Consider the following 16,242-nt stretch of genomic DNA (forward strand, 5'->3'; position numbering starts at 1 on the left):
CCCACCGAGGAGAGCGCCCTCCCGACGTCCACCTGCCCCGAGGGAGAGCTGGCCGCTCCCAGCGCCGCCGTTCGGTTCCCAGCCCCGCCCTGGGAAGCGGTGCCCGCGGGGCCGGGCGGGGAGGCGGCCCAGCGGTCGGCCAGCAGCCGGGGCTCGCTCGCTCGGGCGCCGCAGCCCGACCACGCCCGGGCCGCGCCTCCGCCGCCCCCTCACAGCGAGGCCCGCCTCCCACCGCCCCCCCCTCGGCCTCCCCGGGGCGAACCGCGACCCGCCTCGTCGCGGTCGCCGCTTCCGCCGCCCGCTCCCCACGCTCACCTCACCCGGCCGCAGCCCCCAGCGGCTCGATGGCCGCCGCTCCCAAGCAGCACCGGCAGGACGTGGCGTCGGGCAGCGGGGCCGCTCACGCGATACTTGAAAGGGCGAAGCGGGGGCCGGGGCGGTGCCGCACCTTTCCCTCCCTCCCCCTGAGGAGGCACGGCGCTGCCCGCCCCTCGGCAGCGGGCGGCAGGTCGCTGCCTGCGCTCTGGTGAGCGGCCGTTGATCAGTCCGTCCGTCCGCCCTGAGCTCGAGGAATCTCAGCGAAGCACTCACAGAAATACGGGGTGAAAAAATCCCTTCTGGGGATTTCTTTCTGATATCTTGCAGTTGTGTTTTCCTGCTTATTACCTATGCAACACGTTGTGTAACCGTGACTTAGAGAATTTCAGGTATCAAGAAGTGGACTTGTCCCTCCTGTCAGCTCTTGCTGAGATCTGTTTCCAGGCAGTGTGCTGAGCCACACTGACGATGCTCTGTCAGGGTCTGACAGCCAATCCGTGTGAGTGTGGCACCTACGCAACGTTCATGCAAAGCACCAGGATGAGCTTGGAGAAAAAAGACAATAATATTCAGACAGAGGAGCACCTGGCTCTGGCTGGCATTCGTGGTGGATGCCTTCTGGAGGCTGAGCTCAAGGGTCTATGCACATCTTCTGTTATGTCTGAGCCCCATTAGATCAACAGCCAGGCCTCTACTAGGGGTATGCAGTCATGAGCCACTGTATGAGGCCTCCTCAGGTCTCATCAGAGAGGTGTGCGGCTGCCTGACTCGCTCTGTGCTGCAGGAACAGGAACCACCAGATACCGAGACATGCAAACCAGCCTCAGAAATGGTCCGCAGATGTTCAGGCAGTGCTCCATCTCTGCTGACGTGCTGCAGGGTAGTCTGCAGAGTCAGGCATGCTTACCCAGCATCAAAGTCATCTGCCTATCTGTCTGAGGGTGGTGGAGAGTATGAAGCTGCACACTAGAGAAACTGCCAGCTTCTTCAATAGAAGACTCCAGAGATACTTCACTGTAGTCTTTCAGTAAGTGAGGGAGCTTATAATCAAGAAGGGGAGCAACTTTTTACATGATAGGACATGGGGGAGTGGTTTTAAACTAAAATAAGAGAAATCTAGGTTAGACGTTAGAAAAAATCTGGCACAGGCTGCACAGAGAAGCTGTGGGTGCCCCAGCTCTGGATGTGTTCACAGACAGGTTAGATGGAGCTCTGAGCCTGATCTGGTGGGTGGCAGCCCTGCCCATGCCTGGGGGTTGGAACTGGGTGGGTGTTAAGGTCCCTTCTAACCTAAGCCGTTCTATGATGGCTTTATTCAGAGGACCACAAAATCTCTCCCTCTGTGCAGATCTTCTGTGCGTAATTTCCTGTAGAAATATACACAAAACCTCACTGGATTCCCCTGTGTAAAACCATCTTGGCACCTGTACTAGTCACAAGAAAACTTATAGCTAGCTACCTGCCTCTGATCCACATTGCTCAGTCATTTGAACAAATGGAGTAACTTGATAGCAGTAATGGAATTCAATTTGCTATACAAACAAGTGGGGAGGTGACTAACATTTCCCCAGCGGGTTTCACAGGTGGCATTAATGAAATCTTGTTATGTACAGGTTGTGGAAGTTAATGTGCTCCAGCCTACAAAGGCCTGTGTTATCCTCTGTCGTCGTTCCAGTTCTCAACATCCAGCTGGCTTCTACTGTCTCTCAGTAGCTCCTTCTCATTTGAGAAACATTACGTTTTTCTTTTCATGAGTGCTGAGGCGACATATGCAGTGAGTCTGGCAAAAGAGCACTGTGAGAGTACAGGAGTTCCCACTCAGGTTCTGCAGAAGATGCCCTAAGACAGATAGTGCCTAGCTCTTGATGAAGTTACTGAGGTGCTCTGCTTGGGGAACACATCCGTTCCTCAGATACACAAGAACTTTGCAGATAGGTTGTGCTCAGTGCAGATTCAGACTCCAGCAGGTTTCTACTGATTTCTCCTTCCTTCTAAATTTCATTGACTAAACCTGGAGGCATTTTCCTGGAAACAAGAAAGGCATAGGACAATCAATAGCAAGTGAATGATCTCTGCTTCCCAGCACATAGAGTTGACAGCTTCTCAGAAAAGCTTTTGTTATAATTTTAATATAGGAAAAATGTGATTTTCATGATACCTTAATAAGAAATTTTGCTGACATAGGCACCCTTCCAATAAATCTGCCAAAGCATCTGAAAATAGAGTATGGTGGGGAGTTTAGCAGCCTTAGCTGTGAGCTCTGCAGGTCATATTGTGTAATACAGCATTGTATTAAGTGATGCCTTAGCTCCTTCTATCAAAATGCATTTTCATAAATAAATTAAGTCTCCCGAAACACAGCTATGACTAAATAACATTGTTTTCCTCCCTTAAAAACTCCACTGTTTTTGTTATATGATTGTGAAAAGGCAGAGAAGAGGAAGGATGAGCCCTTTCTTCAATCACACTTTTAATGTATATTGCTTCCTCTGAACTTAGTAGTTGAGCAAGTTATTCCAGAGCCGCAATCTAAATATGTTTGTTTCTGGCTATATAAAGGTCTTGACTAACCAGAGAGAGGAATGTGAACATTCTCATTGGCACCCAGCAAAGCTCTTTTAAGTATGATTAAGTGTTTTAAGCATGTGCTCAAATATATCACTGATTAGGGATGCAGCTGCTCAGATGTGTAAGTACTCTGCTCACCTGGCTCAGGAGATATTGTTAACATTTCAGTTAATGTAATACTAATTTTCTGACCTTTCTCTGGCACCATTTCAAACTATTAGAGTACTGCAATTTTTTTTTTTTACAAAGAGTTGAAGAGATTTAGAGCATAGTTCAAATCTCAGGTCATTTTCAGATGTTTTTCAATGGAGTTAGCAGGGAGGTTTCAGCAGTGGGGGCTGTCAGCTCCCCTCCAAGTTCTGCTGGCTGCTACCATCCACATGACAGATGCAGTGGGACAGGTTGTGTGCTGTCCCTTCAGTGCCCATGCTCCATGCATTAGCTTAAACTCATCTTCACCAGAAATGTAAGCAGCCTGCCTGGGCTGTGAATTGCAGTACCCTTCATTCAACTTTTATCATAGATGTCCTTCCTGGAAAGGTGGAGAACACCACGACCACGTTTGCTGTGTGAAGATGCACCTTGTGCTCATGCATGAGGGAAGAAGGCTCTAAAATGTTCAGCAACTGTCATGAAGAAGCTTAGCTCTGAGATACAGGGGGGTTTGTGGCTTTGGTGCTTGGATGCTACACATGAGCACTTTTATGCTGGCTTGAGCTCTTTCCTGCTGGTACATCTAAAAGCATAATAACTGAATTATATTTTTGGAACATTGTACCAAAGTTTGACTTAATGTAACCTAAATATTACAGATTTGCCAATTAGATAGTTTGATGTTGGCTGATTCAGTTATGAGGTTCAAGAAGCTCTCGTTATTCTGCATTTAAAACATATTATTCCTAATTTGATGAAATTTAGGAGTAAATAGCCAGTAGATGGCACCAATAAATCCTGTTGTGAGACTTAAAATTGAAATATTTTTCTGAAGTGTGCTTGAAAATAATAATAATAATAAAAAAGATACAAAATCATACCATTAAGATATTTTATTCTAATTAGTTTACAGTAGTAGTCAGGAAAATGTTTCAGTTTATGGGCAGAATGTGTTTTCTAAGTCATTTAATTGAACACATAGACTGATGAGAAAGGCTTAGAAAGAGCACATAAGTGTTTTACAGTAATGTCAGAGTTCTTTGGTAAATCCAGCCTTTGATCAACTGATGCCTTCTGAGCACTTCTCCAATCACATCCAGCTCAGTCAGATTAAACCTTCCTTTATAACACTGATTTCCTCCTCATAAAGCCTTTAAGCTGGGTGTGCACCACCACCCCCCCCAGCAGCAACCATGAAAACCAGAAAAGGAAGCACTGTGAGAACAGCAGAAGGTTTGTGCATTGCCAAGTGCTGGCTGCTTGGAACCCATGTCAATTTGTCCCCTGAACAAAGTATGACCTATTTTGACTTCAGTCCTTCCAAACATTATGGCTGTGTGGTTTGTGGCACCCAAACAGGCCACGCATAAGGAGATGTTGATTTCCTTTATGCTAGAAACATCTCATCCTTCATTTGTCTGTAAATGACAACACTGTGCATCCACTGTGTTGCTTTAACAAAACAGTGATTATGCTAATATTATTCCTTTCCTAACAGGTTACCTCACCTAGCCTCAGATACTCAGCACAATGCAAAGTAAACAGGAAATACACCTTTAAAGAGATCTTTTTTTTCTGAGAATGATCAAGGAGATTTTGTTCCTCATGGACTTTTAGCAGACTTCGCTCCTGCTAAAGCTGACACTTATCTTTTTGGGTGACATTAACAGTAGCAGCAATGGTGGGCGTTTTCCACAGAGCAATTCCTCTTATCTCATTCTGTACTCTGGAGAATGTCACAAAGGCTGAGGGAAAGGAAATCAGAGCTACCGGGTATGAGTCATTTCCAGTGGCTAACATTGATAGGAGCCAAAAACTTTGCTACAGTAGACCAGAAAGGTAGTGAAGTCACCAACTATAAAATAGCAAATACTGACTTAATAGAGTGTGCTGCAGTTTTATTCTTTCTTACCTCAAAAAAACATATACTGGTGAAATAACTTGAATCAATCTGTCCTGTCTATGTGATATGCAGTTATCAAAGAACAATTGCCTTTGCATGGATTTCAAATGCTGCATTTTATGCTCATAGTTTAACATACTTTTTGAAACACGAGAATGTCAGGGATACAACAAAACAACTTTTCAGGCTTAATCCAAGCTTTTGGATTTCAAGCACTAATTACTCCAAGGTGATTCTGAAGGTTCACCTTGAACCATCACTGAAAGCAAACTAAGGAGCATTTATAGCACCATGCCAGGTATTGATAATTACATCCATCCCACACCCAGATGGTGTGTGTTGTCATCCCATAATAACAACACAGTTCTGCAGTGACTTCCCAAATTCTTCAGTTCTATGGGATAAAGTTAATGTTTAAAAATCAAGTAAAAAAATCAAGATCCCCATATCCATCTTCTTTATATATTGCTTTTTATTAAAATCTGTCATCTTAATCTTTTTTATAATAATAAAATTATTTGACTCTTGTAGTTTTAATATCAGAAATCACAAATTGATCTTCTCCACAGGTACTCCTGTGCTATTACGAAATAGAAACATGAATAGAATAGAATATTATATATATAGAATATCTATATAGAATACAATAGAAGCATGAAGGATACTGAATACATTTTCAGCTGAGATGTAGAGTTTTATCTAAGATCAATGCAGAACATAAAAATGAGTCACACTTCAGATCCTGGGGTAACTGTAGCCACATAATAACTAATTTTTTTTTGTTAATAAAATCCAGTGCAATCCAGGACTGGTGTCAGCATTACTGCTTTAAACTAGGATGTGTGAAATATACTCCAGTTATACCGTGTCCTGGGAGATAGTGCTGATAGCCACTGTTATTACTTATGAATTACAGAAACTGATTTTCTCAGTCTCTTTAATCCTTGTTATTTGGGATCACCCGTTATATCGCTTGTTCATATCCAGAAATGAAGCCTTTCCATCCAAGGATTAGTTGTAAAAAATGTTATGGAGCCAACATTCTGAGTGTGAAAGCATTTTGAATACAAATTAGGACAGAAAAACGAAATGTGCAATGCTGTTAAACTAAAAAAAATAATACTAATGGATAAAACTAATAATGACTGAGAAAGAAAAGACTCCAGGATGTGGCAGCAATAGCCTCAGTGAGGCTCAAACAACAGCAACAAAAGCTTCATTAGTTGATTCTAAGCACAGAAATACGGTTGTTTGAATATGCTTAATATCCAAATTTTTCTTCCCATCTAGCATAGCAGAATTTCAGTAATTCTGATATTGTCAGCTGTGACTGACTGACAATTTGAGAAGAGAGGAGTCTGAGAAGGGGATGGCCATATTCAGTTACACACTTTTACATTATTTTTTTTTTTAAACAAAGTTCTTGTTTCCATGTGTGCGCTTTTATTTTCTTTCTTGGACTTTTTGCAATGTAATTGCTTACATTTAACTCAAAGTGGAAAGGGGAGGCCAAAAGCCAAAAAGCAAGGCATTGAGTACAGGGAAGACCACAAGTAAAGAGTGAAGGTCAGGCTTCTCTGTGACAGCAGGATCAGAAGCAGAGGAGAAGGGCCAGGAAGACCTTTTCTCCTGTGAGCAGGGCAGACACAGGAGGCTGGGCAAGAGTCTGCTTGCTGGATAGGGATGAATCATATCAAACTTAATTTGGGGCTAAGGTAAGGATCTTGAAATGTGTTCTGAATGCAAAACAAAGCAAAATGCGACACATAAACTAATAGAAAAATTAAACAGTCTTGAGACACAAGGTGGGATTTGTGCGTGACTGTAATGCAGGAATCCTGATCTCCCCTTCACAGAGTGCTGGTTCATGAAGGCCTGCAGTCTTGGTTTCCAAACTGAAAAAATGGCTCGTAAGTATCCCTAAAGCTTTCCCTTTTACAGAGAAAAATGGGAAGCACTCATACTGTCACCTCTTGGATCCTAAACATCTTCTGTGAGGCAAAGATGCTTAGGAATCATGGGAGACCTCTCTGGCTTCCTTGCCAACAGCAGCCTTATCAGCATGGTCATCTTTGTCCTGAGAGGACTCAAACTGCCTTTGAATGATAGGGATGACCGTATTTCCTTCCATAGAGATGCTCAAAAACACTGATACGATGTCCCTGACTAACAGTATCATCCTCACAGTAGCAGAGGACAATGACTTTGCAATAGCTAGGTGTTCATTGTTGAATTTAATTGTCTTGCAAGTCTGCCTCAGAGCCCTGTCTTTAGTCTTGCAGTGCTGCAAATTCCATTTATACCTGTAGTGGCTCATTTGGGCAAAAATGACTGGTGAGTCACCATTTGCCACCAGTGGTCTCTTCATGCACTGATCCTTTTCTCCAGTTTTCTAGCAGGCCAATGACCACCTGAGAGGTTCAGCTGAGATCACAGTGTGCTAGAAGTATACATTCTCCTAGAACATGTTTTTTTATGGCTGCATTTGGGATGCATTTGGGATGAGGTTCTGTGTCTGATCCAACTCTTCAGCAGTATCAAACAGTAGGACTGATGATTTTCATGGTGAGAAATGAAAGTGAGCAAAACAATCTCAGTGGAGAAGCTGATCTTGGCTTATAGCTGATACGGGCCCAAAGATGTTGATAGCACTCAAGGGGTGTGTGCCAAGCCACCCCAGGGGAACAGAAACATTCAGGGACTGTAACACTGTTTTTAGAGGTCAGAATGACAATGGAAGTGCCATACCAAAGGAACAGAGACAGATCCTGGGACCTTTTCAAAATGTCAGTAATACAAAATGGATAGACAAGGTCAAATTCAGTTTAACTTAACTCAATTTCTACTGGAAATGCAATTAGAGTAACTCACATACAGTTGTTCAGCCTGATTCTTACATGCATAAATCTGATGTTACTGTCTCCATGCATATGTCATAACAGCTAGTACAGAATAAGAACTGAAAACAAGTGTCTAGGAGCTTAATTTTTCACTTCAAAAGCAGGTATTTGTTCCTGTACAAACAAGAGCCACAGAGTAATTTATATTAAAAACAGATATTACTGTTTTTAATAGAAAACAGAGAACAATTTCTGTTATAATATTAAAAAAAAAAACAAAAAAAAGGTATTCATGGATTTACATTGGCATAACAGCATCAGGATTTAATCCGATGGTCTGACATTTCCATAATTCCATAATTCATGTGTTTTCCTCTTTCCATTTTCCTCTTTGTGCATGCTTTGGCAAGATGTACATGTTTCTGCATCTCTGCCAATTGCATTGTGCTATGCCTTCAGCAGCAAATCCAAGGTTTCTACATGCCTGGGAGTAAAGAAAATAATTCAGCTAAGCTTTTGTTCCAGCTCTGCATGAGTTGTATGAGTGAAACATCAAAAACAAGCAAAGAATTTGCATATTTCTTCTGATTTGGAAGAACCCAATGCTACTCTTATATTCAGGATCTCTAGCTGCATTTAAAAAAAAAAAGCGAGAGAAAGAAGAAAAACATGCATTACTCGAGCTTTCTAATTTCATATTAATTCCCAGTAGACAATGTGTTTTCTTCTTGATTGCAGGCTATTGCAAGAGATCAGCAGCGGCGTAATACGTGTTACTAGGATAAAGAACAGAGCTGTTTTCACTTGTAAACCTGCACCAAAGTGATTCAAATTTACATTTTATAAAAGTATGTAAACAAATAAAATGGGAGAAAATCATGGAGTAGAAACAGATTGCACTGAATTGCACTGGTGCGTATAAGCAAGGCTTGAACTTGCCTGCCATATGAAGAAGAAAATCATTTTTTCTTTTATTTCAGAGACAGCTGAAGTGAAAGGCGCTATTACTTTTCCAGGAGTCTGACAAGCAGCCCAAGAACAGTGTCAAGATATACATATTTATTGCCAAAGATGGTCACTTGGGTTTGCTCAAGCAAAGCTTTCTCAAGTTTTTGAGAGAACAGAAATTTATCTAAGAATTCAGTAGCACTGAGTGTTAAAGTATGTGGGGTAAATGCCATTTGAATTCAACGAGAAACAATTCAAAGAACTGAGCAAACGTAGATCAAGATATCCTGGACTAATAAGAAAAAATCATTAGTTAACCACAGGAGACTTCTATAAGGTGATGATAAATGAAGTGAATAATAGCCAGCAGTATCTCCTCTCAGAGAGCAGCTTTCCACCTGCTTCAGAAGCATCCAATCTAGAAGTCTTCAAGTATTCACATTTGTGACAGTGGATTTTCAAGACACAACAAGTTTGAGACAGCATGAAAAAGTTCTCAGATAATCTAGCAAGTGGTAACCACAAGTGACGGAGTACATCTGAAAAGTTACCACAGTTCAGCTCTGCATGAGCAATCTCTTATCTGAGATAGGGTGGCTGACCATACCTATGGTGATTTCTCCTTGCTTAAACAAAGGGTTCTCTGATGTATGAAAAAAGATCGATCAGTTCAAACCACTGCAAGATCTTCTATGAAGAAAACAGAGACTGTGACGTGAGAGTGTATCACACTCTTCTATCACGAGGCGTGCTTACCTCAAAGGATATTGAGTCAGAGAGGCAGTACTGACATGACTGAGCTGAGAGACAACTTTTAGGCATACACTAGTCTCTGAAGGGTGTGGAGACTTTACAGGAATTAAATCTCATTGCTTGCATCATGCTGTGGTCAGGACAACAGAACTTTGTATATTCTCTGTAAGTATACAGGAACTACCTCAAAGTTATCTGTGTCTGTCATTGAATTCCCCTTCTAAATCAAATGATGTGAATTCTACCAGTCACTTTGATCAAAAAAGGGTAATACATGGTTGTTTCTGAAAGTATTAATTTATTGACTTTCTCAGATATATAATTAAAAGTAACCCAGACTTTACAAATGTATAGGAGCAGAGAGAAATGAAAAACATGGCCTTTCATGTGAGGAGTATCACCCGAACTTGGCATTAGTCCCAAATTCATCCAGTTCCATAGAGCTGGCAACTATGTTTATGAAGACAGCAGCCCTATTGTAGCTTATCTCCAAAATGTTAGGGTTAGTCCAAGCTAGCTGTGTGCATACTGTCTATCTGCAGAGCCTGGTTTGGTCTGTTTCCAGCAGGCTTTCTAGCATCTCATCCCTGCTATATTTGACTCCTAACCTTGCACGAAGCCTCCCCAGAAGAAGTTGAAAACACAAGAACAAATAGGCATTTGACAACTACATCAGCCATCCTTCCTAGAAAAGCCAGTAAAACATCAGTTCTGGTTTGGAAAAACTTAACTGCTGGTTCAGCAGGACATTTTTCTTGCCAGTTTCTTGTATTCTTGCCAGTTTCTCTGTAGTTCAGAAAAGACTTGTGACCCAGGACAGCAATGTCCCTGGTGGGACCAAGATGGCCAGGACTGGATACCAAATTCTTGTGTATGGTTACCATCTCCAACAGTTGATGGAGGCATTTGGCAGCAGCCCATGGCAGAGGAAAATGCTCGGAAACCTCATCACTCATAAGACCACCAATCTATGCCTACATAAGTATGGTCATGGTGGAAATTACTGAGGCATAATCCAGATTGTTTATCCATTAGAGCGCTGCAGCTATAAACCAACTCATCAGCGCCGCCGCCATAACTAGCAACTAGAAGCAAAATATTCTGTCTGTGTCTGTGTATGTCTTTTGTGTCTCTTCTGAAGGCTTGTTATTCTTCTTGTCAAGTGTCAGAATTGACTCTAAAACAAGGATGTATGGGTGACTAGGAAGTACTGATGAACCATTCATTAGGTTATCAGGAAACCACAGCTTTCTGTGATTGAAGGAAAACGGGATTAAAAAGGAGCCCCTGAAAGTACAAGTATGTAATGACAGGAGAAGGCTTCTTAGTGAGAGTGCAGAATGATACCAGGGGTGCCGTGACTGTAAACACAAATCACACATTTGTGTGGCCAGCTATTAATCACTGAAGGAAAGGAAGCTTGTGAATTGCATTTTTAGGGATGACAAACAAGGAACCTCTAGCATAAGTAAAATACACTATATCCAGGAAGTTCATATATGGCATGGAATTACTAACTAATGAGGAAAGAGCAAGTAAGCAGACTTGTCAGAAACCAAATGGACAAAGAGTGAAGAGAAAACCTTCCAGCATCAGTCATACTTCTGGAGGAGATGAGGTGAAAAAGGATGAATACAAACATCATATCCCTGGCAGTCTGCAACACCCTGCCTCCATCACGGAGCAGGCTGGTGCCAGTGCCCTGAGGACACAGAGGAGCAGTGCAGGAGCACAGCACCACAGTGGCAAGGAGGCTGAGCAGTGTGCAGCAGGCTTAGCTGAATCCTAATTGGGAATGAGCTATAAAAAGTGGACAATTTGGACTATCTTTACCAGTACATCATTGTATAACATTGATAGAAATATTTCTATCGGACTGTTCTGTTTCCACTAGCCTGGAAATGCATTCTCATCTGGTTGAGTATGAACTGTGTTTCTTTAGCCCCTATGAGTTGTATCAGCTGCTTAGTCTGGTGCCCTCTCTTTGAGAACTGGGTGTTAAAAATCAAGGCAGCCACAGATGGAGAACACAAAAAGCCTTTCTGTAAACCCTCTGGCATGAATAACACTTTGTAGGCATAATCACACAGGACCACATTACACTCAGGTGGTCCTGTGCAATCTTGCTTAAAAATTAACAATTGATTTTACCTAGACTACCATCACTGATGAAGGAAGCTGTGTACTCAGAAGTTGCCAGTGAGCACACTGACTGTGTAGCAGAGTGGACAGGATCCATGCTCGAGCGTGTATGCCAAACCAGCTCCAGACAGTTGCACTGGAATTTTCATCAGCTGCATACATCAACACTACTCCTGAGGTGACTCTGAGACTTTTTTCTGAGGCCATCAATATGAAGAGCCTGAGCAAGCCTACTAAGAATGTTGGTTCCCCTTCTGCTTGGTCTCTTCGTGCTCCCACAGTAACCAAAGACTGTCCTCTTTACACCTGTGGGTTCCACATCAGCTCCTTGTAGCATGCCAAGGTCTCAGCTTATATTAGAGCAGTGTGTACACTAGTGAACCGGACATGGTTTTTCTTCAAACTGGCTCTTCTCCAGGTTAATTATAGGACCGCTGTACAGCTCACAGGAGCTGTTTGTAATACACTGCCCATGGTTTATGAGACATGCCCTGGGGCACAAATGAGGGCATCCATGGGAGAGTCAGGCTGGGAGGCATGTGGGGTGGAAGCAGTTTCTGTGGACAGAGAGAGGCAGACACAACTTAGCCCCTACAGCAGCTCTGAGCACAGCCCTTCTTGGTCAAAGCCCGAGTTTGCTGAGAGGGAAGTAGCTGTTTTGTTCCAATGTTCACTGGGAGTCAGCACACGTATGTGTGTAGGTACTGTGCAGATGGCCTGGGATTGAGGAGCAAGTATTGGAGCTATGTGACTTATCACATTTTATCACAAAGTGAATCTATGCTGCTAAAATGCATTTGTCATATGAAATTCTTATGGGAGGGAAGTGGAAAATGCCTATATAGCACAGGCTTAACAATTTGCTTTCTTACGATGGATGCAAACAATATTAATGTATTGTAAGAAAACACAGCACCCAGACAGATAAGCAGCAATGACAGCAACTTCAGCTTCATGCCAGCTGGAAAATGTGGCCCAGCACATATTCTGGAAGTTGATTTCTTGCATTTATTACCATTTCAAATTGTCGAAAAACAAAGGCCAAAGGACAGAAAATCCTTGTTTACAAGGTGTGGAATCCCAGAGCAGTAAAGTGCTGCATTCCAGAGGTGGGTGTACTTGCCTCAGCCAATTAATTTAAACATAAAATTTCACCTGAAAGACAGTTTAGGGTCAGAAACATGGATGATTAATATCATTTGCATCAAACTCTATAGTTATCCACTAATATTTAACTCCCTACATCCTAATTGTTTCCAGAGGCTACGATACTGCTTGCATGGCATTTTAGCTGGATAGTGAATCAAGGAGAAGTAACTTTGCTCTCATGCTCAGCAGCTTTGATCATGTGCTTTAGCTTGCCCAGGTCCACATCTAACCTGTGTACAACTATGGTTGCTATAGTATGAGAACATACAGATCCATATGCTGCAAAATTTATTACACATTAATACCCTGTATGAAGTTTCTGTGGGGAATTAATTGGAGGATAATTGCAGGAAGCATTGGTTTAGAGACAAGGGCAGGATTCACCTCTTGGCATTTTAGGATTAAACCACCCTTTCATCCCTTGAGTCAGCAAAGTGAACAACCTGCTGATTACCTAAGGTGCCTTTTCTTTATCTGTTTTTGGCTGTGGTTGGTCTTTCTACCCATGCAGTAATGACCTAGACCTATATCTAAGTATCTATGTATAAGTGTTTTGCAAAGGTTAATGGAAATTAAATTAAAGCTGAACAATACTGATTATAATGCAAAAGCTTGCAAGCAAGGCTAATTAATACAATTGGCAGCACACAGGTCAGCTTTGTCCTGACCTGTGACACCACTCTCTTTCTTTCTCTCTCAGCCCTATTTTTTTTCCCTAAACAGCCACACTCAGCAATCTAAAATGGATTCTTCCAAACATTATAGCCAGCTTGATACAGACAGAATTGTAAGGGCATCACGTAGAATGTTCAGTCCTCCATTAAGAAAAGAAATTATGTTCTCCCTTCTCCCTTCTTATGAATAACCTCACTGTACCATTAAGATTAGGGAATTTCTTACATTTAGTTTGTTTAGTTTTTCTGTTCAAGAAGATGTTGCAAATAAACAAACTCAGATTTTATTCTATTAAAGTGACATGCTAAAGTCTTTTCTGGCGACTCAGCTCACTTTTTATCCTTAACAACTTAGTTAACAACTTAGCTTTGGAATAAGTTTGCTCAGAGGCAGGAGGATGGCTTTTGACATGTGGAGACTGACTGGGAAAAAAAAAAAAAAGGAAAACCAGATGAGAAGACTTGAAAAATCCTGGATGATGATGGGATACAACAAGAGGTTTGCACCTCTGCCTCTTAGGCTACCAAACGTCATGGTTTCTGGTACCTATTCAGCATTCCTCCCTGAAAAAATGTGGAAAGAAGATGCTTCATTAGGTGTGAGTGCAATGCGGGATGCTTGTTGGCCTGAGGCCACTGAAAGTTTGATTCTGAAACATTGCAGAGTATTGACTTCCTCAAAATACGAGGTCAAGACTGAGTCAATGTGGAGTACAAAAATGCAGTAAACGCATTGTTTGTTTGCACAGTAGTATACATCCCCTAACACCTCATAAGTTTCAGTTTTAGAAATGCCCTAAAAGGCCATTTTCTAGCTAAGCCTTGGCAGTTTAGGTGGTTTCTGTTGCAATGAGCTTTCTCCCTGTCACTCCCTGCAGAAGAAAGGGCTCTACTTCAAAGGCATTGTCTGACCCCTAAATTCATTATATCCTATTCTCAGGGTTCCTGTGGGCTTCTACTTGCCTGGCTGATGGACTAGGGCTCCCTTCTGTCCCCACACACTTTTGCTTTTTGGCACCTCTAAAATTTGTTCCTTTGTACTGTTCTTCCTTTTCAGCAGGAATCAAACAAGGTGCTGTGTCAGCATCTTGGCCAGGGATCAAGGAAGAACAAGGTGTTTGAAAGAACACCCTAGGCATCAACAGTGAGAGTAAAGATGATATTTCAGCAAAAGTAACCCTTTCTGGAGCTAGGGGAAAATATCTAAACAATTTAGTGCCATTGGAAAGACTAGGCAAAATAAGCGTTACCCATAGAATTTATGAGTTAATCTCTATGGCACAGGTTAGGCAACGCTTGGCCGTTTTCTTTGATCTCTGTTTTCCAGTTCAGCCAGGATGTTAAAAGCACATTCTTCAGTATAATGTGACATTGAACACGTTTGCCACAGGTTCAGGCCCAGCAGTGCCAGTGGCTGAGGAAAGGGCTGTGCCACTCTGCTCACCTTGAGCATTGGGCGCAGGTCTGGGTGTCACAGTACTGGAAGGACAAAAGACCATTAGAGAGCATCCAAAGTAGGACAGGAAAGATGGGCCTGGAGGGTGAGATGTACGAGGAGCGCTGAGGCCGCTGTGTTTGCGCAGCCCGGAGCAGAGGAGCTGAGGGGAGGCCCGATGGCGGCTGCAGCTCCTCACAGGGAGCGGAGGGGCAGCGCTGAGCTCCGCTCCGTGTGACAGCGACAGGGCCCGAGGGAACGGCATGGAGCTGCGTCAGGGGAGGGGCGGGTGGCGGCCAGGGACAGGGGCTGCAGCGGAGGGCGGCGGGCACGGAACGGGCTGCACGGGGCAGTGGGCACGGCCCCATGCCGGAGTTCAGGGAGCGTTTGGGCAGCGCTCAGACACTGGGTTTGGATTTTGGTGGCATACATTGCCATCTCTTAGGTACTCCATAATCCTCTCCTCACATTTGGCTACCTTGTGGCATTTGCACGTTGTTCACTCTTTCTATCACATTGTTATGTGACAGGGTCTTAAACATGGCAGAAAATTCTCATCTTCTGAAGAGAAAGATGATACAGCTGTATCAAACATATCTGAAATGCTTAGTTTCTTCTGCAGAAAGACAACATAGCTACACTTGAAGCATGAACTGAGACAAGACTATCCACTGTCCTACTAAGTTTTTGAACAGCATTTCTCATAGAGCTGTTCTGGTGAGCATATTATGTCCTGTAGCCATTACTCTGGGTCTCAGTTGAGCACTGAACAGCTCCCCATGATTCAGAAGTGACTGCCATTTTCACAGTGTTTGAATAAACATTTTCTTTATTATTCTATATTTTACTGTTATTTATCATGTTCCCTGTGGAACAGAGACACTCCTTCCTTCTTCTTATACAGCAGTCTTAACAGCAGGTTGAGGGAGGTGATCTTCCCCCTCTACTCTGCCCTGGTGAGGCCTCATCTGGAGTACTGCATCCAGTTCTGGGCTCCCCAGTACAAAAAAGACAGGGATCTCTTGGAAAGAGTCCAGCAGAGGGCCACAAAGATGGTGAAGGGCCTGGAGCATCTCTCCTATGAGGAAAGGCTGAGTGAACTGGGTCTGTTCAGCCTTGAGAAAAGGAGTCTGAGAGGGGACCTGATCCAGGTCTATAAATATCTAAGGTGTGGGGGGCAGAATGGCGAGGCCGGACTCTTTTCAGTGGTGAGTGGAGACAGGACAAGGGGAAACGGCCAGAAACTGCAGCATAGGAAGTTCTGCACAAATGTGCACAAGAACTTCTTTACAGTGAGGTGACGGAGCACTGGAACAGGCTGCCCAGGGAGGTGGTGGAGTCTCCTTCTCTGGAGATGTT

The 16,242-nt window shown here is 43.1% G+C and overlaps 1 protein-coding gene across 3 annotated transcripts in view; it reads right to left on the reverse strand.

Moving 5' to 3' along the window:
* Window positions 1–1,772: 1,772 nt before the first annotated feature.
* BAALC (BAALC binder of MAP3K1 and KLF4) overlaps window positions 1,773–16,242 on the reverse strand; it is a 41,762-nt gene continuing 27,292 nt past the window's right edge. For 2 of the 3 annotated variants that reach the window (XM_048939048.1, XM_048939045.1), the window contains one exon: window positions 3,967–8,266. In XM_048939048.1, the coding sequence (XP_048795005.1) occupies window positions 8,144–8,266 (123 nt within the window). In that variant the 3' untranslated portion in view covers window positions 3,967–8,143. Of the gene's footprint in view, window positions 2,344–3,966; window positions 8,267–16,242 lie in introns of those variants that run through there. The other variant, XM_048939049.1, reaches the window with a different exon arrangement.

Source organism: Lagopus muta, chromosome 3 (genome assembly GCF_023343835.1).
Source record: "Lagopus muta isolate bLagMut1 chromosome 3, bLagMut1 primary, whole genome shotgun sequence".
Lineage (NCBI taxonomy): Eukaryota > Metazoa > Chordata > Aves > Galliformes > Phasianidae > Lagopus > Lagopus muta.